The sequence below is a fragment of the Coregonus lavaretus genome (assembly GCF_964263955.1).
Source record: "Coregonus lavaretus genome assembly, chromosome: 14".
NCBI lineage: Eukaryota > Metazoa > Chordata > Actinopteri > Salmoniformes > Salmonidae > Coregonus > Coregonus lavaretus.
This window is the reverse complement of record NC_140001.1, coordinates 13375449-13402432: the sequence shown is the minus strand read 5'-3', so window position 1 is coordinate 13402432 and position 26984 is coordinate 13375449. Positions and strand designations below refer to the sequence as shown.

At 44.3% G+C, this 26984-nt stretch overlaps 1 protein-coding gene across 1 annotated transcript in view; it reads left to right on the top strand.

Annotated features, from left to right (window-relative positions):
- LOC311141271 (netrin-G2-like) overlaps positions 1-25369 on the top strand; it is a gene marked incomplete at both ends in the record, with an annotated part of 84164 nt that extends 58795 nt beyond the window's left edge. Inside the window, 4 exons of the mRNA XM_084176541.1 lie at positions 59-82; positions 22692-22859; positions 24549-24683; positions 25146-25369. Of these exons, the coding sequence (XP_084032667.1) occupies positions 59-82; positions 22692-22859; positions 24549-24683; positions 25146-25369 (551 nt within the window). The remainder of the gene's footprint in view (positions 1-58; positions 83-22691; positions 22860-24548; positions 24684-25145) is intronic.
- Between the last annotated feature and the right edge of the window lie 1615 nt (positions 25370-26984).

The window sequence follows — 26984 nt, the reverse complement described above, 5'->3', positions numbered from 1 at the left end:
TCTCTCTCTCTCTCTCTCTCTCTCTCTCTCTCTCTCTCTCTCTCTGTCTGTCTGTCAGGTGAGGCTGCTGGGACTCTTGGCAGTAAGTAACGTCCTAATCAAACGCGATAGAGCTTGTTATAATTTCTTTTTCATTCTCTGGTTGTATGCCATCATTTTTTCTCTTATTTATTGTCCATCATATTAAATAATTTATGTCCCTCCCCTCTGGTGTTGTGGTGGGTCCCTTCATTGTAATCACGATGATCACACTCACAATACATTTTTCCACAGTTTTATATCCCTCAGTGCCGGTCTATAATTCAAATGGGAGGAGGGGATTAAAAGTGTTTCAGTGTAACAGGGTTTGTAGATGAGGGCTAGCCCAAGGACATGGTGTGAGAGGGACAGTGAGTGTATTGGGGTTCTGTGCAGACCTACAGATGTAAGATCTTAATTTGAGCCAGTAGGAAAATAATCCTGCAGCAACAGGAAATTTGAATTATTATATGGATTATAATTCATGGACATTTTTGTAGGGATTGATAAATTTTTCGTAAGGGAAAATCAAGTCTGAAATTTCAAAGTGGAAATAACAAACCTTTTTAAACCTCAAATGCACTAGAAGTTTTACATTTCCAAATGAAGATGGTCCATCTGTATAGGAGATGCTGCACAGGCACAGCCACAGTTGTGGTTGAGTAACCATATTGTTGAAAGCAAGGGGTTCTCCACAACTGCTAAACAAGTGATGGGTCTGTACATGTGCCTGTGGCAAGAGCAATCACATAATGGGTTGATTTGATGGTATATCCATGATCTGGATATTCCCATGTTAGTGCATCTGTTGATATCATTTGACTGTTTCTCTGTACCTTCTTGGTGTTGTGCCCTCTCAGCGCCCACAACAGTCCAGCCCCCGCCAACAACCACACCTGCGTTGGCGACTACAGCCAATCCACCCACAGACCAACTGCCCACAGTTACTACTAGTATAGAAGGTGGGAGAGCAACTACGGTTGGAGTGTCTGACAGCCAGGCAGAGTGCCCGTCTAAGAGGAACACAGGCTGCGTCTGAAATGGCACCCTATTCCCTATATTGCCTATATAGTGCGCTACTCCTACAGAGCCATATGGGCCCTGGTCAAAAGTAGTGCATTATGGGCCCGATTCCAATTTAGGAAATGTACGCCTTTCCTACGCACTTATCAGTAGGTGGTATTCAGACTTACCTTATGCAGGTGCGTAACAGGCCTTGCGCACGCTGAATGAATTGAATTCAACTGCTGAAAACCCTCCCACTTGCTGGCCAACATAATTTATTGTGGCGTTTTCAGTAAGGTTTTCAGTACATTTATCTAAAGCAATCCCTTTACATTAGGTGTAGCCTACCTTTAGTTTGAATTTTCTAGACAGACTTACTAGAATTCGGAAAGTATTCAGACCCCTTGACGTTTTCCACATTTTGTTACGTTACAGCCTTATTCTAAAATTGATTGAATTGTTTTTTCCCCCTCATCAATCGACACACAATACCCCATAATGACAAAGCAAAAACCGGTTATTATAATTTTTTGCTACTAAATCAAAAAATAAATAAATGAAATAGCACATTTACATAAGTATTCAGACCCTTTACTCAGTAATTTGTTGAAACACCTTTGGCAGCGATTACAGCTTCAAGGCTTCTTGGGTATGACGCTACAAGCTTGGCACATCTGTATTTGGGGAGTTTCTCCCATTCTTCTCTGCAGATCCTCTCAAGCTCTGTCAGGTTGGATGGGGAGCGTCGCTGCATAGCTATTTTCAGGTCTCTCCAGAGATGTTTGATCGGGTTCAAGTCCGGGCTCTGGCTGGGCCACTCAAGGACATTCAGAAACTTGTCCCGAAGCCACTCCTGCGTGGTCTTGGCTGTGTGCTTAGGATTGTTGTTTTCATCAAGGATCTCTCTGTACTTTGCTCCGTTCATCTGTGCCTTGATCCTGACTAGTCTCCCAGTCCCTGCCGCTGAAAAACATCCCCACGGCATGATGCTGCCACCACCATGCTTCACCGTAGGGATGGTGCCAGGTTTCCTCCAGACATGAGCCTTGGCATTCAGTCCAAAGAGTTCAATCTTGGTTTCATCAGACCAGAGAATCTTGATTCTCATGGTCTGAGAGTCTTTGGGTGCCTTTTCGCAAACTCCAAGCGGGCTGTCATGTGACTTTTACTGAGGAGTGGCTTCCGTCTGGCCACTCTACCATAAAGGCCTGATTGGTGGAGTGCTGCAGAGATGGTTGTCCTTCTGGAAGGTTCTCCCATCTCCACAGAGGAACTCTAGAGCTCTGTCAGAGTGACCATCGGGTTTTTGGTCACCTTCCTGACCAAGGCCCTTCTCCCCTGATTGCTCAGTCAGGCCGGGCGGCCAGCTCTAGGAAGAGTCTTGGTGGTTCCAAACTTCTTCCATTTAAGAATGATGGAGGCCACTGTGTTCTTTGGGATGTTCAATCCTGCAGGCATTTTTTGGTACTCTTCCCCAGATCTGTGCCTCGACACAATCCTGTCTCGGAGCTCTACTAACAATTCCTTTGACCTCATGGCTTGGTTTTTGCTCTGACATGCACAGTCAACTGTGGGACCTTATATAGACAGGTGTGTGCCTTTCCAAATCATGTCCAATCAATTGAATTTACGACAGGTGGACTCCAATCAAGTTGTAGAAACATATCAAAGATGATCAATGGAAACAGAATGCACCTGAGCTCAATATCGAGTCTCATAGCAAAGTCTTTGAATAAATACGTTTTGTTTATTTGTTGCAAAAATGTCTAAGAAACATTTTTTGTTTTGTCATTATGGGGTATTGTGTGTAGATTGATGAGGAAATGTTATTATTTAATCAATTTTAGAATAAGGCTGTAACGTAACAAAATGTGGAAAAAGTCAAGGGGTCTGAATACTTTCCGAAGGCATTGAATAGGAGAACGGTTCAGAATATTAGGGATCAATGAAAGAAAGCCATGCAGGCCTAAATACACACATATTCGTCTCCTTTTCAGAACCAATTGGTAGATTTAAAAGTACTCTGATCTTGTATATTATTTAGGGTTAGGAAAGTATTTATTAATAATTAAAAAAAACATGTTTGTAGAGCCTTTACGCACTAAATATATTAGTAAATAAAAAACACAGTAGTTTGATTCATCCTGAAAGTTACCATATTCAATTGTTCAATCCATTAATTATTGGAAGATGAGAAAAGTGTACTATAGGGGTTGAACAGTAGTCCTATAAATCTACCCTAATAATCCTCACTAATCTTGGAACTGTGATGACAGCGGTCCAGTCATGGTGAACCGTGCGCCAGGCTCCACGTTTAAACTGCTATGTATGGTCTGCATTCCATAATGATTCAAATAGGTTACATGTTCCATATTATTGCACAACTTGTAATACATTAGCCACTATTGCTAGCGATCTTCAGGAACAACCACACGAATGTGACAGAGGAAAGAAAGGTAAACTAACAATTTAATGGAATAATGCAAAATGTAAAGAAACTAACACTAAAGTGACAGTTATAAATGTATGTTGGTATAACTGACGGTGGCTACCGATAATGGCTTTTTTTCTTTTTCAATACAGGGAAAAGTCTGGGATTATAATTAAAACATTCTAGAAACCATAAATCAACTCTCTAGGTTTGACGCTACACAGTCATTTGCGCATGGCTACAAAAGCCTATAGCTTGGGTCTCCACATTTCAAATCTGCAAGTTACAAGGCCAGCATTTCATAAACTTCACTGTGGAAAAGGTGCTATGTTGATATGCTTCAGTTTGCCGCCATGTGAAAGGTTTCACATTAGTCCAGCGATCGTAAGGTAAAATAGATCTAAAACAACTGTCATGTGTATTTACAATCCCCTTATCCAAACTGCTTACTCATTTGTCTAGCTCTTATCAATAGCTCTAATCAATTTGTAAAATACAGTGCATGGAGAATGGTTTCATTTCTATCAGAAATAATTATGTAGATGATGTTCCACTTGGAACCAACAGGTTGCTCGACCTTATTCACCATTTTATCGTGCGTAAAGGTAGTGGAATTACGAGGGAATTGAGTCAAGGTCAGAATACGGTGTATCTGTAGACACACCTTCGTTTATTTTATCTCCACCCCCAACGAATAGCAAGGTGAATAGCTATTCTCATGCCTAAATTCAAGATCAGAATACGCGTAGAGAGAAAAGCCCATGAAAAAAGCAATTACAGAGCCTTGCAAAAGTATTCATCCCCTTTAGCGTTTTTCCTATTTTGTTTTATTACAACCTGTAATTTAAATGGATTTTTATTTGGATTTCATGTTATGGACATACACAAAATAGTCCAAACTGTTTAAGTGAAATGAAAAAGTGAAAAATCTAAGTGTCTCATGATATCAGTATATATACACCTGTTCTGAAAGGCCCCAGAGTCTGCAACACCACTAAGCAAGGTGCACCACCAAGCAAGCGGCACCATGAAGACCAAGGAGCTCTCCAAACAGGTCAGGGACAAAGTTGTGATGAAGTACAGATCAGGGTTGGGTTATAAAAAAATATCAGAAACTTTGAACATCCCACGGAGCACCATTAAATCCATTATTAAAAAATAGAAAGAATATGGCACCACAACAAACCTGCCAAGAGAGGGCCGCTCACCAAAACTCATGGACCAGGCAAGGAGGGCATTAATCAGAGAGGCAACAAAGAGACCAAAGATAACCCTGAAGGAGCTGCAAAGCTCCACAGCAGAGATTGGAGTATCTGTCTATAGGACCACTTTAAGCCGTACACTCCACAGAGCTGGGCTTTATGGAAGAGTGGCCAGAAAAAAGCCATTGCTTAAAGAAAAAAATAAGCAAACATGTTTGGTGTTCGCCAAAAGGCATGTGGGAGACTCCCCAAACATATGGAAGAAGGTTCTCTGGTCAGATGAGACTAAAATTGAGCTTTTTGGCCATCAAGGAAAACGCTATGTCTGGCACAAACCCAACACCTCTCATCACCCCGAGAACACCATCCCCACAGTGAAGCATGGTGGTGGCAGCATCATGCTGTGGGGATGTTTTTCATCGGCAGGGACTGGGAAACTGGTCAGAATTGAAGGAATGATGGATGCCGCTAAATACAGGGAAATTCTTGAGGGAAACCTGTTTCAGTCTTCCAGAGATTTGAGACTGGGACGGAGGTTCATCTTCCAGCAGGACAATGACCCTAAGCATACTGCTAAAGCAACACTTGAGTGGTTTAAGATGAAACATTTAAATGTCTTGGAATGGCCTAGTCAAAGCCCAGACCTCATCCAATTGAGAATCTGTGGTATGACTTAAAGATTGTTGTACACCGGCGGAACCCATCCCAGCTGGAGCAGTTTTGCCTTGAAGAATGGGAAAGAAATCCCAGTGGCTAGATGTGCCAAGCTTTACGAGACATACCCCAAGAGACTTGCAGCTGTAATTGCTGCAAAAGGTGGCTCTACAAAGTATTGACTTAGGGGGGGGGTGAATAGTTATGCATGCTCAAGTGTTCTGTTTTTTTGTCTTATTTCTTGTTTGTTTCACAATAAAAAATATTTTGCATCTTCAAAGTGGTAGGCATGTTGTGTAAATCAAATGATACAACCCCCCCCCCAAAATCAATTTTAATTCCAGGTTGTAAGGCAACAAAATAGGAAAAATGCCAAGTGGGGTGAATACTTTCGAAAGCCACTGTACGTTCCATTTAAGCGCACTTACTGTAACTCGGGTCGGAATCCTCCCTATATGACAGATACATGGTGCCATTTCAGACGCAGACATAGTCTGAGAGCTCATCAACCTCCTGCCTCCTATTGACTTTTAAACCAGAGTACATTTACTAAAGCAGCACATACAGTATAATGTGTCCCCTGTGCATTCCTGATGACCAGGAAATGTGTAGTGCCGCAAAGCTGAAAGGGAAGGCTATAATGTTGATGAAGCACAAAGGAGAAGAGAGGAGTTGATTCATCTTTGTCTCAGAAAGCTTGGTCATTTAGTGTGTAGTAGTAAAGTGGCTGGTTGAGTATGAGTGTTGTATAGCTCACCCACATAGTTTTTACCAACCCCCACCCCTACAGTAGTTTGTGATGCATAGCATACTGGAAAGAATAGAACATATTCATATCTGCATGTGTGTTATCAGAGAAGTAGAGATATCATAATTTTTTGTAAACATTTGCTTTCCGTGTGTTTTGGTATGAGTCTCCCATGGCCTAGTGATTTCTGACCTGTGTATATGTGTGTGTGGCTCAGTAGAGGCAGGCATGCGCTCCTCTCCCGCTGACTCCATAGCGGGTGGGTGATTCTGTGATGAGTGTGATTAGAAGGAGTCAGGCGCAGGAGGGTAAATCACCGAATACAGAGTTTATTCCGTCGTACACAGTTGCGCTGGATAGCGACAACAAAATACAGGCACAGGGGAACAATCTACCCCAGCAAATACAAGGTACGGGTAGCTCCAACAAAATACAGGCACAGGGGAACAATCTACAAGGTACGAATAGCTCCACCGAGCTACACTCAACTCACATAAAACAATCACCCACAAGGACAAGGGGGCAGAGGGAGCACTTCTACACGGACTAATGAGGGGATATGAACCAGGTGTGTGTAATTGATAAGACAAGACAAATGGAATGATGATATATGGAGCGGTAGTGGCTAGTAAGCCGGTGACGACGAATGCCGAAGCCTGCCCGAACAAGGAGGGGAGGCAGCCTCGGCGGAAGTCGTGACAGTATCCCCCTCCCCCCTTGACGCGCAGCTCCAGCAGCACGCCGTCCGGAGGAACGGTGCTGGGTCCCGGTGAGGGATATCCTCGATCCCTCCCTGTTGCGGGATTTCCTCCGTCGCCATCCGGCTCGCCCTGCTCCGCGTCCACCTGGCCGTCCCGAGGCCAGGGTCGGCACGCTGCTGGAGCTGTGCGTCAAGGGGGGGGAGGTACTGTCACGACTTCCGCCGAGGCTGCCTCCACTCCTTGTTCGGGCAGGTTTCGGCATTCGTCGTCACCGGCTTACTAGCCACTACCGCTCCATATATCATCATTCCATTTGTCTTGTCTTGTCAATTACACACACCTGGTTCTTATCCCCTCATTAGTCCGTGTAGAAGTGTTCCCTCTGCCCCCTTGTCCTTGTGGGTGATTGTTTTATGTGAGTTGAGTGTAGCTCGGTGGAGCTATTCGTACCTTATATTGCCGGGGTAGATTGTTCCCCTGTGCCTCTATTTTGTTGGAGCTACACTTACCTTGTATTGCCGGGGTAGATTGTTCCCCTGTGCCTGTATTTTGTTTTCACTATCCAGCGCAACTGTGTACGACGGAATAAACTCTGCATTCTGTGATTTACCCTCCTGCGCCTGACTCCTTCTAATCACACTCATCACACTAACCTCTTACCCTGGCAATTAAACTTATGAGTACACTAGCAATGGATGCCAGTCCTAACTTGAATGGGAACTGCCATCTATGGATTATATTTCTATGGTTGGTTGCGGCTGTTGGTTTGCCTTTTGCAGATTTCGAAATACAATCGAGGGAAAAACACACAGTTTGGTGGGTTGGGGCTATAAAAAAAACAAAGCCTTGGGGCCTATGATTTCTAAATCCGTCCCTGGACATGTCACCCCCCATTTGTCCTGATGAATTATGGAATATGCTCAATATCAATACTTAAGAGGAAAGGTCATCCATGTTTATTTTTAAGCACCTTGCTCTGATATCTTTCTCTGTCATGTCACGAGCATCGGAATGGAGAGTTCATATGGTTTGAGACAGTTTGCTACAGCAGGAAATAATCCTGCAACAACAGGAAATGTGAATTATTATGTGGATTATAATGGACATTTTTTGTAGGGGTTGATAAATACACTACAAGTTTGCATTTCTTGCTGTGCAGGAAAATTCTCAGCAACAAAAGAGTGATCAAATTAAGATCCTACATCTGTACTGAGTAGACAATTATGAATTAGCTCAAAATGAATGGTATGAGATTAGATTCTACCCTACATCCACCTACGATGCTTGGCAGTCAAACATTTTTTTCTCCAAATTAATTCTGCTTGCTTGTTAAAGTACAAAGGCAGCCTTTTCTCGACTTGGAAGGCTGATCTAAGAACAGTATGAAATATTTGTATTATAAAATCCCCCTAGAGTCGATTGCGTGTAAGTAACATAATTAAAGAAATCCCCATTAAAATCTGTCAGTTTAAACTTTTTTTTGCACTCAATCCAAGCGTCCACCGATATCGCACTTCTGCGTCTGCGGTGAAAGGTGGCAGAGCTAGAGCGGTGTTTTGTCATACCATGAGACATCACGAAAATCTGTCTTCTCACAAAAACGTCTGTAGCATCCGAACGGTTTCACCTAAAAACTATTATGACCACTCTATGGAAAGGGGAGATTCTGTTGGTTTCCGCTTTCCACAAATCAGAGTGCTGGAGGGGAGCAACGGGAGGAGACGTGACAGTACCCCCCCTTGGACGCGCGGCTCCAGCCGGTGGAAGACCCAAATTAGGTTGGGGTCCAGAACGTCCCCAGCCGGAACCCAGCTCTTCTCCTCAGGACCATACCCCTCCCAGTCCACCAGGTAATGGAGCCGTCCCCCACGGAACCTGGAGTCCAGCAGGTCCCTCACCCCATACGCTGGACTCCCGTCAATGTCCAGGGGCGGAGGAGGCATACCCCGGGGGACTGCTTCCGCCAGAGGACCAGGAATCACCGGCCTGAGGAGAGACACATGAAAAGTGGGTGAGACACAGTAGTGAGGAGGAAGGAGCAGCCGGTATGATACCTCATTTATCCACCGGAGGACCTTAAATGGCCCCACAAACCAGGGGCTCAGTTTCTTGCAGGGCAGGCGGAGAGGGAGGTTCTTTGTGGACAGCCAGACACGATCCCCAGGCTGGAATACAGAGGCCTCACTGCAGTGGTGATCGGCTTGGTCCTTCTGCTGACGAATGGCCCTCTGGACATGGGCGGCATCCCAGACCTGCCTGGCCCTGTGGAACCACTCGTCGACAGCGGGCGCATCGGTCTGGCTGGGTGTCCAAGGGGCCAGAGCCGGCTGGTACCCCAGGACGCACTGGAAGGGAGTGAGACCCATGGAGGAGTGAACGAGGGAGTTCTGGGCATATTCTGCCCAGGGAAGAAACCTCGCCCACTCACCCTGCTGGTCCTGACAGTGGCAACGAAGAAACCTACCCAGCTCCTGATTCATGTGCTCCACCTGCCCATTTGACTGAGGCCTATACCCGGAAGTGAGGCTGGCCGTGGCCCCAATCTTCTCCAGGAAAGCCTTCTACACTCGGGAGGTGAATTGGGGGCCACGGTCCAAGACGATGTCCTCCGGAAGTCCATAATGCCGGAAGACCTGTTGGAACAGGACCTCAGCAACCTGGAGAGCAGAAGGAAGACCAGTTAGTGGCAAAAAATGGCATGATTTGGAGAACCGATCTATGACCACCATGACTGTGGTGAAGCCATCAGAACGTGGAAGGTCGGTGAGAAAGTCTATGGACAGGTGTGACCAAGGTCGCTGAGGCACTGGAAGAGGAACTAGTTTGCCTGCCGGGGCGTTCCGAGGTGACATACGGAAAAGGAGTTGACATAGCGGGAGACATCAGGAACCAAGGTGGGCCACCAGTATTTTTGGGCTAGAGAATGCAGGGTGTGCGTAATACCAGAGTGCCCTGCCATAAGGGTAGTGTGCGCCCAGATCAGCAGGCAGTCACGGACACTGGTGGGTACATACACGCGCCCCGGAGGGCCGTTGGCAGGCATTGGGTCCTCCTGAGCCGCCAGGCGGATGTCTTCGTCCACATCCCAAACGACAGGTGCAATGATGAGAGACGAGGGCAGGATAGGATCCCCCAGATCCTTCCTTTCTCCGGTATGGTGCATCCTGGAGAGTGCGTCGGCCTTCACATTCTGGGATCCTGGGCAGTAGGACAGAATTAATTGGAAGCGAGTGAGGAATTGGGCCCACCTCGCTTGACGAGAGTTCATCCGTTTCGCTGCCCATATGTGCTCCAAATTCCGGTGGTCAGTAAGAATCCAGAATGGATGGACTGCGCCCTCCAGCCAGTGTCTCCATTCCTTCAGAGTGAGGACCACCGCCAACAGCTCCCTGTCTCCAACTCCATAGTTCCTCTCTGCGGGGGTACGTTTTTTAGAGAAAAAGGCACAGGGATATATTTTCTCAGGCTTACCGTGCCGCTGGGTGAGGACCGCACCCACCTCCAGGATAAAAGGACGAGATGGATCTGGGTGTTTTAGGATGGGCGCTGTTGTGAACCTCTCCTTCAGCCTCTTGAAGGCAGTGTCAGCATCAGAGTTCCAGGCCAGCTTCTGAGGCCCACCCTTAAGGAGAGAGGTGAGCGGGGTGGCTATGGAGCTGAAGGACCTGATGAAACGCCGGTAGAAATTAGCGAAGGCCAGGAAGCTCTGTAGGCCCTTCATGGTGGTGGGAACTGGCCATGACCTGATGGCGTCCGTCTTCACTCCTTCCATGAACACCCCCTGAGGACTGATCTGGTATCCCAGGAAGGAGATGGCCTGTTGGTGGAATTCGCATTTCTCCCCCTTCACCAACAGGCTGTGTTCCCGGAGGCGGAGTAGGACAGCTCGGACGTCCCTGATGTGCTCCTCGAACGTAGCCGAGTAGATCAGGATATTGTCGATGTACACCACCACCTGTCTACTCAGCATGTCCTGGAACAAGTCATTGACGAAGGACTGGAACACAGAAGGTGCATTGGCGAGGCCGTAGGGCATGACACAGTATTCATAGTGGCCTGAGGTAGTGCTAAATGCCGTCTTCCACTCGTCTCCTTCCCGGATTCGGATCAGGTTGTAGGCACTCCTCAGATCCAACTTGGTAATGTATCGGGTCCCTCGTAGCTGCTTGATGGCCAACGGAACCAGAGGGAGGGGGTACCGGTACTTGGTGGTGACTGCGTTCAGCCCCCTGTAGTCAATGCATGGTCTCAGTCGTCCGTCTTTTTTGGCCATGAAGAAGAAGCTGGCGGAGGCAGGAGAGGTAGAGCGTCTGATGAACCCCTGTTTCAGGGTCTCCACCACATACTTCTCCATGGTCTCAGTCTCCACCATGGAAAGGGGGTAAATGCGACTCTTCGGGGGGTGTTGTCCCTCCAGCAGGTCAATGGCGCAGTCCCAGGGCCTGTGAGGAGGGAGACACGTAGCCTTTAATGAAGACAAGACATCAGAGAGATCTGGATACTCACGTGGAATGTTGGGCTGGAGGGCGGACTCCTGACTCTCCACTGACGTGGAACAACAAACCACCGGCAGGCACGATCCCCAGGCAGGTCTTCTGGCATGAGGTAGACGATCCGGTGAAGGGGTGACGTGACGATGTGGAATGACAGCTCCTCGTGGTGCTCCGGTAGTGTGGGATTGGTGATGATGATGGGGAGAGTGACGTGCGTAATGGTGCCTGGTCCAAGGGGTTTATTGTCCAGTGAGGTGACATGTAGCGGAAATGGCAGTGGCACAGTGGGCAACCCCCATTCAGAGACCAGCTCCCTATCTATAAGGTTCCCCGCTGATCCGGAATCTATCTTAGCAGTAGAAATGGAAGAGAAGGAATAACCAGTCATCGTTATGGGAACTAAAAACAATGGTTTTGTGATAGGAGCTGACGTAGCACTCACAGAGCGGCGACGGGAGTCATACCGCCTAGATAGGGAGCCGCCAGGAGATCTGTGGTCCGTGGTGGTGTAGGGGGTGCTGCCCACCTCCATGGGTGATGACTCGGAAGCAGGGCGGCTTCCATAGCTCAGATGGGGTGAGCGTCGAGGCTCCGGGAGGTGTTGGAAACGGCATCTCTCTCTCATCATGTCGTCAAGACCGATGGACGTGGTGATGAGGGTATCAAGGTCCATCTCGTCGTCCCGACATTCCATCTTGATGTCCTCCCGTAAGCCTCTCCTGATGGCCGTGCACAGAGCACGCTCATTCCAGCTGGAAGATGCCGCCACCGTGCGAAAGCTCAGAGCGTACTCGGACGCGGGCCCCTCTCTCTGTTGTAGATGGAGGAGACACTCACCCCCGTCCTTTCCCTCCATTGGATGATCAAACACCGCCCTGAACCGAGCGAGGAAGGTGGGGTAGGGTAGTGCCACTCCCTCCTCTCCATCCCAGACTGCCGTGGCCCAATCCAGCGCCTTTCCTTTAAGTAGTGAGTAGATACCTACATAGCCAAATAGCTAAATGATCCATAGTATGACCACCCCCAACGGCTTAGACTTAATAATGAATATGATTATGAACAGGGGAGTTCTTGATCCTAGATCAGCAGTCCTGCTCTGAGACGCTTTATGAATACAGGTCTTGGTGGGGTTCCTATCAATTCCAGGTTTGTAGTCAGTCCCTACCATAAGATTATAGGTGATTAAAGATTGATTATAACAGAGGATGGCTGTATCATTCTATTTCATATTCATTTCACACATGATCCCTGTATCACAGCGGCATGGTTCTCCAAGGTGAGATTCCTTGCGGTGACAGAACCTTTCCCTGTCTCTGGGAGGGAGGAGGGAGAAAGGTTGGAATGATGGAGGGATGAGTGATTCATATTTATATCCCTCCATTCTCACCAGAAATAGCGCATACTGTACAATAGATTCCCACCAAGGGCAATCTTTTTAGACATTAATACTATAAAGCATTCACAATACAGTTGTGATAGCATTTACTATACCATATGTACGAGGTGAAATTCATTGCATTTATGGATGACCGATGACAAATCCAAGCACTGGCACATTGTAGTAGAGTTTGTTTACATCACCTTCAAACACACACACACAGAACACACACACACACACACACACACACACACACACACACACACACACACACACACACACACACACACACACACACACACACACAAACACACACATATACACACAGACACATCAGTGTAACTCCACCATCAAGAGGCTGAGAGTGATATATGATCTAGGGATATCATTCAGGGAACATATCTTCTCTGGTAAAGATTATTCTCTAAACTGGTTGGTCATTGTGGCAGATGGTAAGTGGGGGGAGAGGGAAGGGGTTAGGGGAAAGCTGTCCCAATCTCCCAACCTTCATGGAACCCCACAGCTGCAGTACATGTGAATTGTGACTTGCCTCAGTGCCTACCTCTGCTCTACATACGTGTGGGTCCCATGTAGCCCAGATAGTTTACCACAGGTAAATTCACCTCCAGCAGACATGTGGTTTCAGCACGGCCATTTGTCACTAATACCCCACCCTAACGAAGCCATGATGTTACTTCTGGCACATAGTATTCAGATATGTAAATACAGAACAGAATTTAATTCCCCACATTGATGCCACTAAGATATGCTCCAGCAGTTGTCCCAAAGTACATGCACAAGCATTTCCTTAATGATATGCGCTTGTGCCTGGTGCCCAGCATGTAAAAACTTGTCCCGGCTGATAATTAGGCCTCTTTTTAAGTAAAGATTGAATTGAGAGTGTGTCCCTTTGGCCATGTGCTAATGATCAACCACCAGGGAGGGATGCTGCTTTAATAAAACATCAGCATGCCAGACAGCAGGAATGCTCCCACTGTTCCGAGTGCGCCCCACTGAATCCCAATTCACCCATCCACAGGAGGAGGGCGAGTCGCTCCTCTCTGCCACGCCTGATTACGCTATAGGGAGACTCCACGCTTAGTGCTACACCTGAACCATGTTGACGTTGATGCATAATATTAGTATGATTGAAATATTGGACATACAGGATAATGAAAACATGATTTGGTTATAGGCCAAGCGCAAAGAAACCAATATTATGTGTGTGTGTATGTGTTGGCATGTTTGCATGCGTGCACGTGTGTGTGTGTGTGTTTGTGTGTTTATGTGTGCGTGCATTCATTTGTGTGTGCCTGTATTTCTGTCTCTCAGCCAATGTACCTTTAGTTAGAAGCATAGCATTCATTGTTAGAATACTTCAAAATGTCAGACCCTTACGAGACACTATATGACCCCCATCATTTCTGTGCCAAATAGACACCACCAGCTTCACTGACACAGTGACAGCTGTGGTGGGTCCCACATCCAGCGCATCCAGCACGCAGCTCAGTGACTCCCTCACTGACACACCAGGTGGGAAACTAGTGAGATGAACACAAGGCTCTAGGCATTAGTAGGTACCCTAGTTGTACAGTAGTAGTAGTAGTAGTAGTTGTAGTAGTAGTAATAGTAGTAGTAGTAGTAGTAGTAGTAGTAGTAGTAGTAGTAGTAGTAGTAGTAGTAGTAGTAGTAGTAGTAGTAGTAGTAGTAATAGTAGTAGTAGTAGTAGTATAGAGTATGATCAACTCAAACTGTATATGAATTCAAAGTATTTTAGTTGGGGTACTTTTAGTCTTACTAGGCACACACTAGGATTGCAGTTGTAATATGATGCTAGACAACATCGGGAGAGCATTGGTGTGTAGCTGTTGAAGTTAATGAAAGAATAACTGCCTTATGAAAACACAATAAACCTCTCAATCTAACTACCTCATTACTGGCTCAGTAAATGCTCTCCAATTGCTTCCTCAAGTGCTGCTTGTGGCAACTGACCAAACCTCAACTATACCAGCCACTGTACCAGTCTCTGCCTGGCCCGACCAGACAGATAGTCCATCCTTAAACACAGTGACCTCGCCCCCCCTGGAGGTAATGCCCCCCACAACCACAGTGGAAGCGCAGCCGAAAGGTAAGTACCCAGATACACCGGAAGAATCCCTGACCTCTGACCTCTTACCCTTACACTACATGAGCTTTGACACCTCAAATAATATTTTTTTCTCTAAATGTCTTTTGATATTGTTTAGAGATTTTGACTATTCTTGAAATGCATCCACTTTGGACATACCGATAGTCACATAGATCTTTCTGTGACCTATCATTTAGTACATTTTACAAACATTTGGGACTATAAGGATAGCGAAACAAGCCTTACTTGAAACAGATGTGTAAGAGTGACAGGCAGGAGAAGCAGAAATCCTCACTGTTTGGCAGAGAAAACTCAAAGAAGCCAGTAGACCCCCTATTTACCCCCATTAACCTCTTCCAGTGTGGATCACGACTGCTGGAGGCCATAGAGTGCCTTAATCTCCCCGGAGGTTGCACTGGGGTAAAGAGATTAAACATGATTACTGGGCTAAAGTAGTCCTTAAGGCACGGTACGGTATATGGGCCATGATGCTGCCCTGTTAACATCTCCATGTGCTAGGCTATTTACATTTGAGGGTTTCCTGTCCGGTGTCAGCTACTAGCTTACACTTAGTAGCGTCCCCCAGAGCCTGGGTGAGTATTAGAACAGAGCCTTGTTGTTCTACTCACTGTACAGAGCCCACATTTGTAACCCCCAGATATATAGAGACAGTGACAGTGGGAGTGAATAGGGGAGTTTTGAGAGTATGGAATGCATACTTTGACAGGACCAATGTTGATAAGGTAAATCTATCATTCTATGCTGTTTTTTGGGGGTCTATTTTGACAGAGACAGTTTGCAAATACTGAAGGTGAGAAGTTGGCCAGGTGTTTTCTACTCTCTTGTTTGGAAGATTAAATTCCCAGCAGGCTCACTATTTCTCAGGAACTGGCAGCATGTTGATCTTATCCCAGGGATTTCTAGAACACAGATGAATGCAGCTACTTTGATTCCCTTGGGAATGTTTGATAGGAAAAGGAATGCAACAGGACATTTCCTATCACCTGCAATAAAAATGACCCCAAAGTGCTTTGTGGCATTTGACATTTGAATCAAATGACCATTCTGTTTGTTGCCCCCTTACCACCTTCCTCCTGCTTAGCAAGGGTCTGATTATATCCACCGGTGTATTGTGTGCTGCCCGCCCAGCCGGTGCTATACCTCACACCGTACAGGGAAAGTGCTGCCACTGGACACAGTCAGCAGCCAGGGGCGATAAATCATTAAATACGCTATCATTGTGTAACATCATCTCTTTCTGGAGCACAAGGTTGAGCTAGCATTAATGTGCTGGGGACCAAAGCTCAAGCATTTCTTATCTATTTCTGAATACCAATTGAATGAAGAGCTGCTAAATATTTCACAAGCCGAGGGAAGACAGGTCGTGGTAAGGGAGAGCAAAACAGGCAAAATTATGGAGCCCGTGGAGATAGATAGATAGATACATGAAACCATAACAGGATGGAGGCACAGAACACTGTCCTTGAGGATGGGCCACAGGGCAGATGCAATGGAAGTGATGATATCAGGGCATGGGGTATCCCATTTCTACTGATACAGACTGAAATGGGGGAAACTTGAATCCTGTAAATATCACAGGACAATGCCAGCGAGCCAACATCAACATATTATAGATATACAGTTGAAGTCAAAAGTTTACATACACTTAGGTTGGAGTCATTAAAACTGGTTTTTCAAACACTCCACAATTTTCTTGTTAACAAACTATAGTTTTGGCAAGTCGGTTAGGACATCTACTGACACAAGTAATTTTTCCAACAATTGTTTACAGACAGATTATTTCACTTATAATTCACTGTATCACAATTCCAGTGGGTCAGAAGTTTACATACACTAAGTTGACTGTGCCTTTAAACACCTTAGAAAATTCCAGAAAATGATGACATGGCTTTAGAAGCTTCTGCTAATTGACATCATTTGAGTCAATTGGAGGTGTACCTGTGGATGTATTTCAAGGCCTAACTTCAAACTCAGTGCCTCTTTGCTTGACATCATGGGAAAATCAAATGAAATCAGCCAAGACCTCAGAAAGAAAATTCTCCACAAGTCTGGTTCATCCTTGGGAGCAATTTCCAAACGCCTGAAAGTACCACGTTCATCTGTACAAACAATAGTACGCAAGTATAAACACCATGGGACCACGCAGCCGTCATACCGCTCAGGAAGGAGACGCGTTCTGTCTCCTAGAGATTAACGTACTTTGGTGCGAAAAGTGCAAATTAATCCCAGAACAACAGCAAAGGACCTTGTGAAGATGCTGGACGAAACAGGTACAAAAGTATCTATATCCACAGTAAAACGAGTCCTATATCGACATAACCTGAAAGGCCGCTCAGCAAGGAAGAAGTCACTGCTCCAAAACCTCCATAAAAAAGCCAGACTACAGTTTGCAACTGCACATGGGGACAAAGATCGTACTTTTTGGAGAATATCCTCTGGTCTAATGAACCAAAAATAGAACTGTTTGGCCATAATAACCATCGTTATGTTTGGAGAAAAAAGGGGGAGGAAGCTTGCAAGCCGAAGAACACCATCCCAACCGTGAAGCACGGGGGTGGCAGCATCATGCTATGGAGGTGCTTTGCTACAGAAGGGACTGGTGCACTTCACAAAATAGATGGCATCATGAAGAAGGAAAATTATGTGGATATATTGAAGCAACATCTCAAGACATCAGTCAGGAAGTTATAGCTTGGTTGCAAATGGGTCTTCCAAATGGACAATGACCCCAAGCATACTTCCAAAGTTGTGGCAAAATGGCTTAAGGACAACAAAGTCAAGGTATTGGAGTGGCCATCACAAAGCCTTGACCTCAATCCTATAGAAAATGTGTGGGCAGAACTGAAAAAGTGTGTGCGAGGAAGGAGGCCTACAAATCTGACCAGTTACACCAGCTCTGTCAGGAGGAATGGGCTAAAATTCACTCAACATATTGTGGGAAGCTTGTGGAAGGCTACCTGAAACGTTTGACCCAAGTTAAACAATTTAAAGGCAATGCTACCAAATACTAATTGAGTGTATGTAAACTTCTGACCCACTGGGAATGTGATTAAAGAAATAAAAGCTGAAATAAAAAATTCTCTCTACTATTATTCTGACATTTCACATTCTTAAAATAAAGTGGTGATCCTAACTGACCTAAGACAGGGAATTTTTACTAGGATTAAATGTCAGGAATTGTGAAAAACTGAGTTTAAATGTATTTGGCTAAGGTGTATGTAAACTTCTGACTTCAACTGTAAGTGGTTAATATGCCATCTTGACAACTCATGATTTTTCTGTACACAATTGCAGTTACTCAATCATCTGAAGCAGCTGACGCCACATCTGACTCAGTCATACCATCATTTGATGCAACCATTCCAACATCAGATGGATTTACTCAAACACTAGACAGCACAACGACAACTTCTTACACAGTGACTTCTGACACCAGTACCACATCACCTGACACCAGTACCACATCATCTGACACCAGTACCACATTACCTGACACCAGTATCACATCATCTGACACCAGTACCACATCACCTGACACCAGTACCACATCATCTGACACCAGTACCACATCATCTGACACCAGTACCACATCACCTGACACAAGTACTACAATATCTGACACCAGTACCACAGCATCTGACACCAGTACTACAACATCTGACACAAGTACCTCATTTGACACAAGTTCTACAGCAACTGACACAAGTTCTACATTTGACACAAGCACTACATTTGGCAGAACTACTACAAAATCTGACACAAATGCTACAACATTTTACACAAGTACTACATTTGGCACAAGTTCTACAACATTTTACACAGTGACTCCAACATCTGACATATTTACCACAACTTTTGGCACTGTTACCTCAGCATCTGCTGTATTCACTTCAACATCAGGTGTGCCCTTTCTGGCATCGGACACAGTTACTCCAGCATCTGATGTAGTAACACCACTAATAAATGGATTTACCGCAGCACCTGATGGATCTACTTCAATACCGGGAGTAGTTCCTCCACCTCCCGACACAGTTACTTCAGCACCTGAACCTCTTTCCCGGGCACTGGGTGGAGATACCGCCCAAGCACCAGACACATCTACACCAGATGCAGCTGCTCCATCCCCTGACACAGATACCTCAACATCTGATGCTACTACCCAGGCACCTGATGTAGTTACTACAGCTCCAGACTCATCTTCCGCAGATCCAGATCCTGCTACCCCATCTCCTGACACAGGTGATCCAGCTCCTGATTCAGTTGATCCAGCTTCTGATTCAGGTGATCCAGCTCCTGATTCAGTTGATCCAGCTCCTGATTCAGTTGATCCAGTTCCTGATTCTGGTGATCCAGCTCCTGATTCAGTTGATCCAATTCCCGATTCAGGTGATCCAGCTCCTGATTCAGGTGATTGTGCTATAGCAACAATACCCTTTTATTTTTCCATTTAGAAGTTTACGCATATTCTATCAGTAAACTATGGTAACACTGCAAATATTGAAGGAACCACATTTAGAATGAACAATGTTATCCTCTACTATGCAGTTGTGTAGGCAGTCTGTATCTGCTAATATGCAGTCCTGTCAGGAAGGTGTTATGACCTTCATACGAGGTGTTGCCTTAATGGCTTCATCAAATGGTTGGGACAATACCTAAAAGGTTCATTCGACACTAATAAAGAATGAGTAAACAGTTTGAAGTTGCTCTTTTTTTCTGATCTCTCACATTCTCTCTGGTGTACACAGTTGCCCCCATAACTGAAGCCAAATGGGAAAGCAAAGAGGAGGAGAATAAGAAAGAGAGAAAAAAAGGTATATTGATCAACGGTAGTCTAGTAGTGTTTGTACTGTATGCTAACTTTGTTATCATTAGCATGTAAATTTGTAGCGGTGTCGGTAACCATCCATTTTGAATTACCTGAACCCACTCACGGTGACTCAGCAATGGGGTTGAAGTTGACGTGTTAGTCGCCTGGTTGCTATAGGAAAACATCCCCACTGGGGGTTCAGAGTGCAAATAGATAATTGATGGACAAAATAGGAGCGGAAAAGCCTTGAGACATTTCTTGGATGAGCCCATGTCCCAGTAACATACCTGATCCATGGTTTCATGAGTCTATTGACTCAAAGCACCAGGCTGCTAACATGCATTAGGAGTGGTTTTTTTGTGTGTGTGTGAAACCTAGCGCAGCTAATGTATTTTTGTTGTTGACAAGGACCATGCGTTACAGAATGGGCCACATAGTATTGTGCGGGTGACTCTGTCACCACTCAGACTCCACTCAGCAGCTGTAGATTAACCAGTATTGAAAACTAGCTTTGGACGGTGATTACTATCACTTCAGGGTTGTGTTCATTAGGCACTAAAACGGAAGAAAACAGACTGAAGCTCATTTGGTTTTCTGTTGTAAAAACATTATAAGACTTTTTCCATTGCGTTCCCTAATAAACACATCCCAAGTAAGGCCTCTTACTGCTGGTGAGATGGATTGTCTGATTAGGAATGAGATGTTGTTCTGGTAGAGGAGTAAATATCTATACTTTGTTAATTACTAAACGTTGTAATGCACAATGCTGTGTGTTAATGGGTAGATTTACATGGTTGATAACTATTTATGGATTGTATGCTGTCTTTATCTTCGACTCATGCAAGATGTCTGACAGTGACTCACTATTAGCTGTTGGTAACCTCTTGTGTTTCAGGGTTCCTTTGGCATATGTTTTTTTATTTTAGTGGCCCCTTTATTTTAGCGACTGTGTAGTAGAGGCGTGTACACATTGGCATGTTCGTTTTAGCTATAACTCAGTTAAATAGATGCTTTATTTCCCAAGCGGTTGTCAAACTGTTGATTCCTGGTGGGTCTAAATACAGCCAGTCTAAGGTTGCATACGTCCAGTTTCAAGGTAAGAAATTATTTCCCACACTGAAGCATTAGATCTGTTTGGACAAGACAACTGTGGAAAAATGGCCAGTTTGTCCATTATTTTCCTTCATTCATTCATCTTTTGTTGTTTCCATGCGTTTCTTTGTTGCATTTTGGTGTTCTGTTCGCTTCATAAGGTAAGCAACTAATTTCTGTTCCATTTTAGTAATACTGTTGTTACCTTTTATTGTGAACTTAATGAAATCTCACAACCTATAGAGTTTGTGTTTCCACTGATTGTATAATGTCATCAGTGTCTGTTTGAACTGTGGATTCATTTGTGAGGCAGTGGCCAATGGCCCATTCATATTTGATAAGCTGTTCTTGCCCCCCGTCCCACTGCTCTGCTCTGTGGCACAGTAGGTCTTCATATTGCACCAGCAGCATCTTCAAAATAATGTGTCAATAATTAATCCCCTCTAAACAAAGAGATGTAACATGATGCCTGATTAAACAACTAAACTGTCATCTAAATCTCCTTGTAAATTAGCATTATTCAGCTTCTTGTGGTATAAATAATAAATAATAATAATATGCCATTTAGCAGACGCTTTTATCCAAAGCGACTTACAGTCATGCGTGCATACATTTTTGTGTATGGGTGGTCCCGGGGATCGAACCCACTACCTTGGCGTTACAAGCGCCGTGCTCTACCAGCTGAGCTAATGGAACAAACTGCTAAAGCATAATAAGCTCCATTATGACATCCATATGTCACGACTTCCGCCGAGGCTGCCTCCCCTCCTTGTTCGGGTAGGTTTCGGCGTTCGGCGTCACTGGCTTACTAGCTACTGCCGATCCATTTATCATCACTCTATTTGTCTTTTCTTCTATCACACACACCTGGTCCTTATTCCCTCATTAGTTATGGTATAAGTGTTCCCTCTGCTTCCTTGTCTGTGTGGGTGATTGTTTGTTTGTGGAGGTTAGTGAAGCTCAGTGGAGCTCGTGTATTGTGTATCGACGGGAGTATTTTTCCCGTGTGCCTTGTAATGATAATAATAATATGCCATTTAGCAGATGCTTTTATCCAAAGCGACTTACAGTCATGCGTGCATACATTTTTGTGTATGGGTGGTCCCAGGGATCGAACCCACTACCTTGGCGTTACAAGCGCCGTGCTCTACCAGCTGAGCTACAGAGGACCACTTGTATTTTCCAGTGCGCCTGTTTTGTGCCCTGGAGTGTGTTTGACGCATTTCTGCGTAAACCTGTATTTTGCGGATTAAAGCCTGTTATTCTGTGATTTACCCTCCTGCGCCTGACTCCTTCATCACCACCTCATCACACCATATAAACAATTTGCCATTTGAGCTGTAAATCAATTAATCAATTGATCAAGACTGTAATGCAAACAAAATTGAAACAACTTATTTGGTGTATTTGCTCTACCATTAATTACATGTTACCCCTCTGTAAATCAATGTACAGTATTCAGAGGCCGGATCGTTAGCTGGTTAAATAATGCAGATTTTGACTTATTGAGGTCAAGTGATTTCCCATGGGGCCACAAAGTCAGGAACTGGTTTCTGAACTCAGAATAATTCAGGTCTATGGAGCCTGCTATGTCTTGCCTATTTGGCTTTTGTATGATGAGTGAAACAGTTTGGTGGTACACTCTTAGAGAAAAAGAACCCTTTGAATAACCTTTTTTGGTTGCAGATAGAACCCTTTTGGTTCCACGTAGAACCCTTTTGGGTTGCATGTAGAACCCTTTCTACAGAGAGTTCTACATGGAACCCAAAAGGGTTCTACCTGGAACCAAAAATGGTTCTATCTGGAACCAAAAAGGGTTCTCCTAAGGGGGCAGCCGAATAACCCTTCTGCAAACGTTTTTTCTAAGAGTGTAGAGTAAATAACTTTGAGTGCTACCTCTGAGTTTGAATTGTTTGAATAGGACCATTCCTCCTCCTCCTCCTCCTCCTCCTCCTCCTCCTCCTCCTCCTCCTCCTCCTCCACTAACCGTACTCCGCTCTTTCCCCTTGCCAGACTGTGAGTGCTATGGCCACTCGAACCGTTGCAGTTATATTGACTTTATCAACATCGTGACATGTGTCAGCTGCAAACACAACACTAGGGGGCAGAACTGTCAGCACTGTCGACTGGGATACTTCCGGAATATCTCTGCCGAGCTGGACGATGACAACGTTTGTATAGGTCAGGACCTCTCCTCAGTTCCTTCATGTACATTACACAATGATATGCACAGTGGAAAATGTTTGATAAAGTTGATCAAGACAAGACAGATGTAGCATTGTGTTAAGCCTTCAATCCCTACTAATCACCTGAAAATCTGTGATGTCTCCTGTATGACCCCTTGCAGGTCAAGAGGATTAAAGCATAATCCTTTGACCCTATAACAGCTAAAGAGAATCATTATAGCTAGCTAATAATTTATTCAGAAAGGGTTACCATAGTAGCCTAAAATGCTAAGGAATTACAATTACACCTGCAGGATCTAAATGAATCAGCATACAATGTTTGTTAAACAGCATATGTAACAATCATTAAGGTACCCTTTCTAAAGATGTTAACTGTTAAGTTGTTAAATATACTTTAACTGCTCTTTTCACATCCATATTAGAATTGTGTTTGGTGGAGCCCAATGCCATGCATCCTATTCTACTCCCAATTTATCATTGGGTAAGGTGAAAAAATAACTGTAACTAAAGAATACAGCCAGTGCCTAAATTAAATGTAACTGTCAACAATTTTAAACAGCATGCAACATTCAGGTGTATTTATAAACAAATTATTTGTAAACCAAGAAAATTACAATTACACAATTCCAACCAATGAGGTTTAATGATTTATTACTGATTGATATATACTTATAATAAATAGTCTATGAACTTATACACTTTTCAGCCCCTTTATAAACCCTTGATTATATTTACTTTAAAGTAACATCAGAGTCATTCATCAATCTAGGAACATTTTACTACACAAATAGCACTACACATATTACTGAACAGTGCCTAGCAAGAATGACACACTGCCACCTACTGGAGGATCTATCACACACAACAGCAACACTGTTAGTACTGTTAGTACTGGGTCGTGGTCATTTGGACATGCAACGTTTTGCAATGGAAACAAAAATCTGGAAGTTTCTTACTTGGCAAGTTCCCCAGTTTCAGTCCATTTCCTTCTGTTTGGTGGCGAAGGAATACGACCCTGTCCTACCTTGAGAAAAAGCTGAACGTTTGAACAATGAAGTCAGCTGAGCTCTTATCAATGATAAACACTATGTTTATGACATTTTATCCAAATAAGTTTGTCACAGAATCCAGTGTCAGTGTTATAAGATACAGCTGTGAAGTGTGCCTAATGTTTTTAGGCAAAGGACAAGACATGTACTAAAGTAATATGATATTACAGAGAAATGGTAAAGCAATGCTTCAGGCTGTCAAGGTTTCCTAAGGCTGAGAGAGACGCCTTAGGGAGTAAAAAAGTAAAACAACACCTACAATGTTCCTTCATGTAAAGTCATTAAACGTGCATAGAATCATCAGTATAATACCAATACCACTGACCTGTTTATGTTGATGTATGTACATCTTTGCAAAAATGTCTAAAAACCTGTTTTCACTTTGTCATTATGGGGTATTGTGTGAAGATTGATGAGGATTTTTAAAAAAAAATCAATTTTAGAATAAGGCTGTAACGTAACAAAATGTGAAATAAGTCAAGGGATCTGAATACTTTCCGAATGCACTGTATGTGACCTGGGCTAGTGACACTGCTGTTTCAACTAGATTGATGAGCACTGAGCTTAGTTAGATGTGCTGTATTGTATTTATACCCTCACTGAAACAGCAATGCCTTGTTCATCCCTTTGTGCAGAGTGTAACTGTAACCAGCTGGGGTCCTTCCACGCCCGCTGCAACGAGACAGGGTACTGCCAGTGTAGGGATGGCTCCACTGGGCCGAAGTGCGAGGACTGCCTGCCTGGGTACATCTGGAGACAAGGCTGCTCCCGTAAGTAGGGGTGTAGGTGTGTGTTTGTGTGTGTGTCGGGGGGTGTCTGTGTGTGGGGGTGGGTGGCTGTGGGGGTGGCTGTGGGTGTGTACGTGTGAAGGGGTGGTAAAATGAAGGGGAAGTAAAATGGAGGGTAGTGTTCTGAAGAGTAGCCTAAAGTTGAGTCGTTTGCCAATGAAATGGTAATCAATGCTCAATGAGCGCTATGAGTCCTTCGCAAGGAAGTGTAACAATCTGGCAAGCTTTACTGTATAATCACTAATTCAAGAGAAAATTAGAACTGTACAGGTAAGGTCAGAACAGGTGTCTTGTTAATGTACAGTAACTGTTGCCAAAACCAGAACTTTTCTCAGAGTATCCTGTATTGTTTCTAGGCTTGAGGCATTCAGTGGGCCACAGTGATCCTACTCACTTTGTTTCCTCCCTCCTTATTCTCCGTCTCCTCCCTGTCTCCCCTTGTAGCCAACGTCTGCGACGACGACATGCTGCTGTGCCAGAATGGAGGCACCTGCTTCCAGAACCAGAAGTGTCTGTGTCTGCCGGAGTACAAGGGCCTGCTGTGTGAGCAGCTGCTCTGCGAGGGAGAGAGGGGCTGCAGCGGTGCCTTTGCCTCCTACCTTAGCCTGGTCGCCATGCTGAGCTGCCTTCTAGCCAACGCCCTGCTTAGAGTAGTCACTGCTTGCTGAGCTACACCCGGGACAGCTGGAGTACACCTGGCTGAATTTTTGGGACCTGCCGTTCACAGCGCTAAGCTCAGTCTCACTGTGCTGTTGCATTCTGGGAGAGTGTTTGAGGGCTCCAGGCCTCCCATCGCCTTCGCCACGATGAGACAAAGAGAGAGTTCCTCTCTCTCTCTGACTCTATGAAAGCCAGTGCTGAAAGAACTTATACCAAAAAAACAAAATCACTATCTAAGAAAAGTTTAAAGAGCGAAGAGGATTCTTTATGAACGTTTATTTTCTTATTGTCATACATCTAAGTTTGTTCTCACTGAAATACTGCACTTAGCCATCCAACTTGTTTTCTGAACAGAGATGGTTGTAATCACTGCTGAGGCCTACTAATGCCAAGTTTATCTTACTCTCAAATTCACGTTTCCTTACTTTGCTGCATCGTTTATTTGTTTCCTGGCAACCATCATTGAATTGAAAAGTGGAGAAATATAAGTAAACCATTTTTTTTTTACCAGAGTTGATGTTTCAATAGCTTGTGGTGGAGAATCAATTGTCGCATGGAAATCATGAAGCAAAGAGTATAACCTACCCAAATCCAACAAATCTATGTATGAATATTTTTTGGTAGAAATTGTTATATTTGTTCAAGTAAACGTTATCATTCTGAAGAAAATGACCCATGATTAGCTTTTTATTACTGTAAACCTTCCTGCGAATGTGACTGTTAGATGATGTTCCTGATGCCATTGCATACAGACAGTTGAAGGAATAAAGCCTGAAGGTCTGAAAGTTGAAGATTTCAAGTCCAAGGTTTTATCCCACACACACACACTCACTCTCTCTCTAATAGGTGAATATAATATTTCTGGACATTTCTGTAACCTAGTTTTAGATACCTATTACATTACACGTTGAGATCACAAACAAGAGCATTATCACGTATGTCTCTAACAAAACATGTACAGTGCTAGAGCTACAACATGAAACCATGACATTGATACTACAGTATTATGATTTTATATGTGTCCTTATCCTGAGCATCAGAAACCTGATATGCAAGGGATATCATATCTGGATATTTGACATGAAATTATGTTTTGAAACATGTGCATATGAAATGTGAGAGCCCATATCCAAACTTAACAAGATCCCAGCTCTGGATTTTAGCAGCCAAGGATTTGTTGGATGACAGTTGTAGAGCACAAAATAAGATTGATACACTACAAATCCTCAATAGAAGAAGAGCACCACAGTCAGAAAATAAGGTATGCAAAATCTTCTATTTTGTGTTTGTGATGTTCTAGAAATCAATCTTGGTTTAATAAAATTGATATGATAGAGAGCTTCTTAATTAAAATGTACGTTTGTACTCATTCATAGAAGCATGACACGTGTTAGGTCTTCCCAGTTAGCCATCGGGACAACAGGGATTTTTGGGTAAGAGCACACTGATCTTGCACTTAAGGGAATAGCAGTCTACTGATACTGAATGATAAGTGGTGAGGGACAACATTCATTTTAAATTGAATTATCCCTCTGCTTAACTTTGTGGGATCCTCTGCATGTGCTGTATGTTTGTTTGGTAGACTTTTAGGTATGGCTCTTAATATTCAACATGAATAAATAA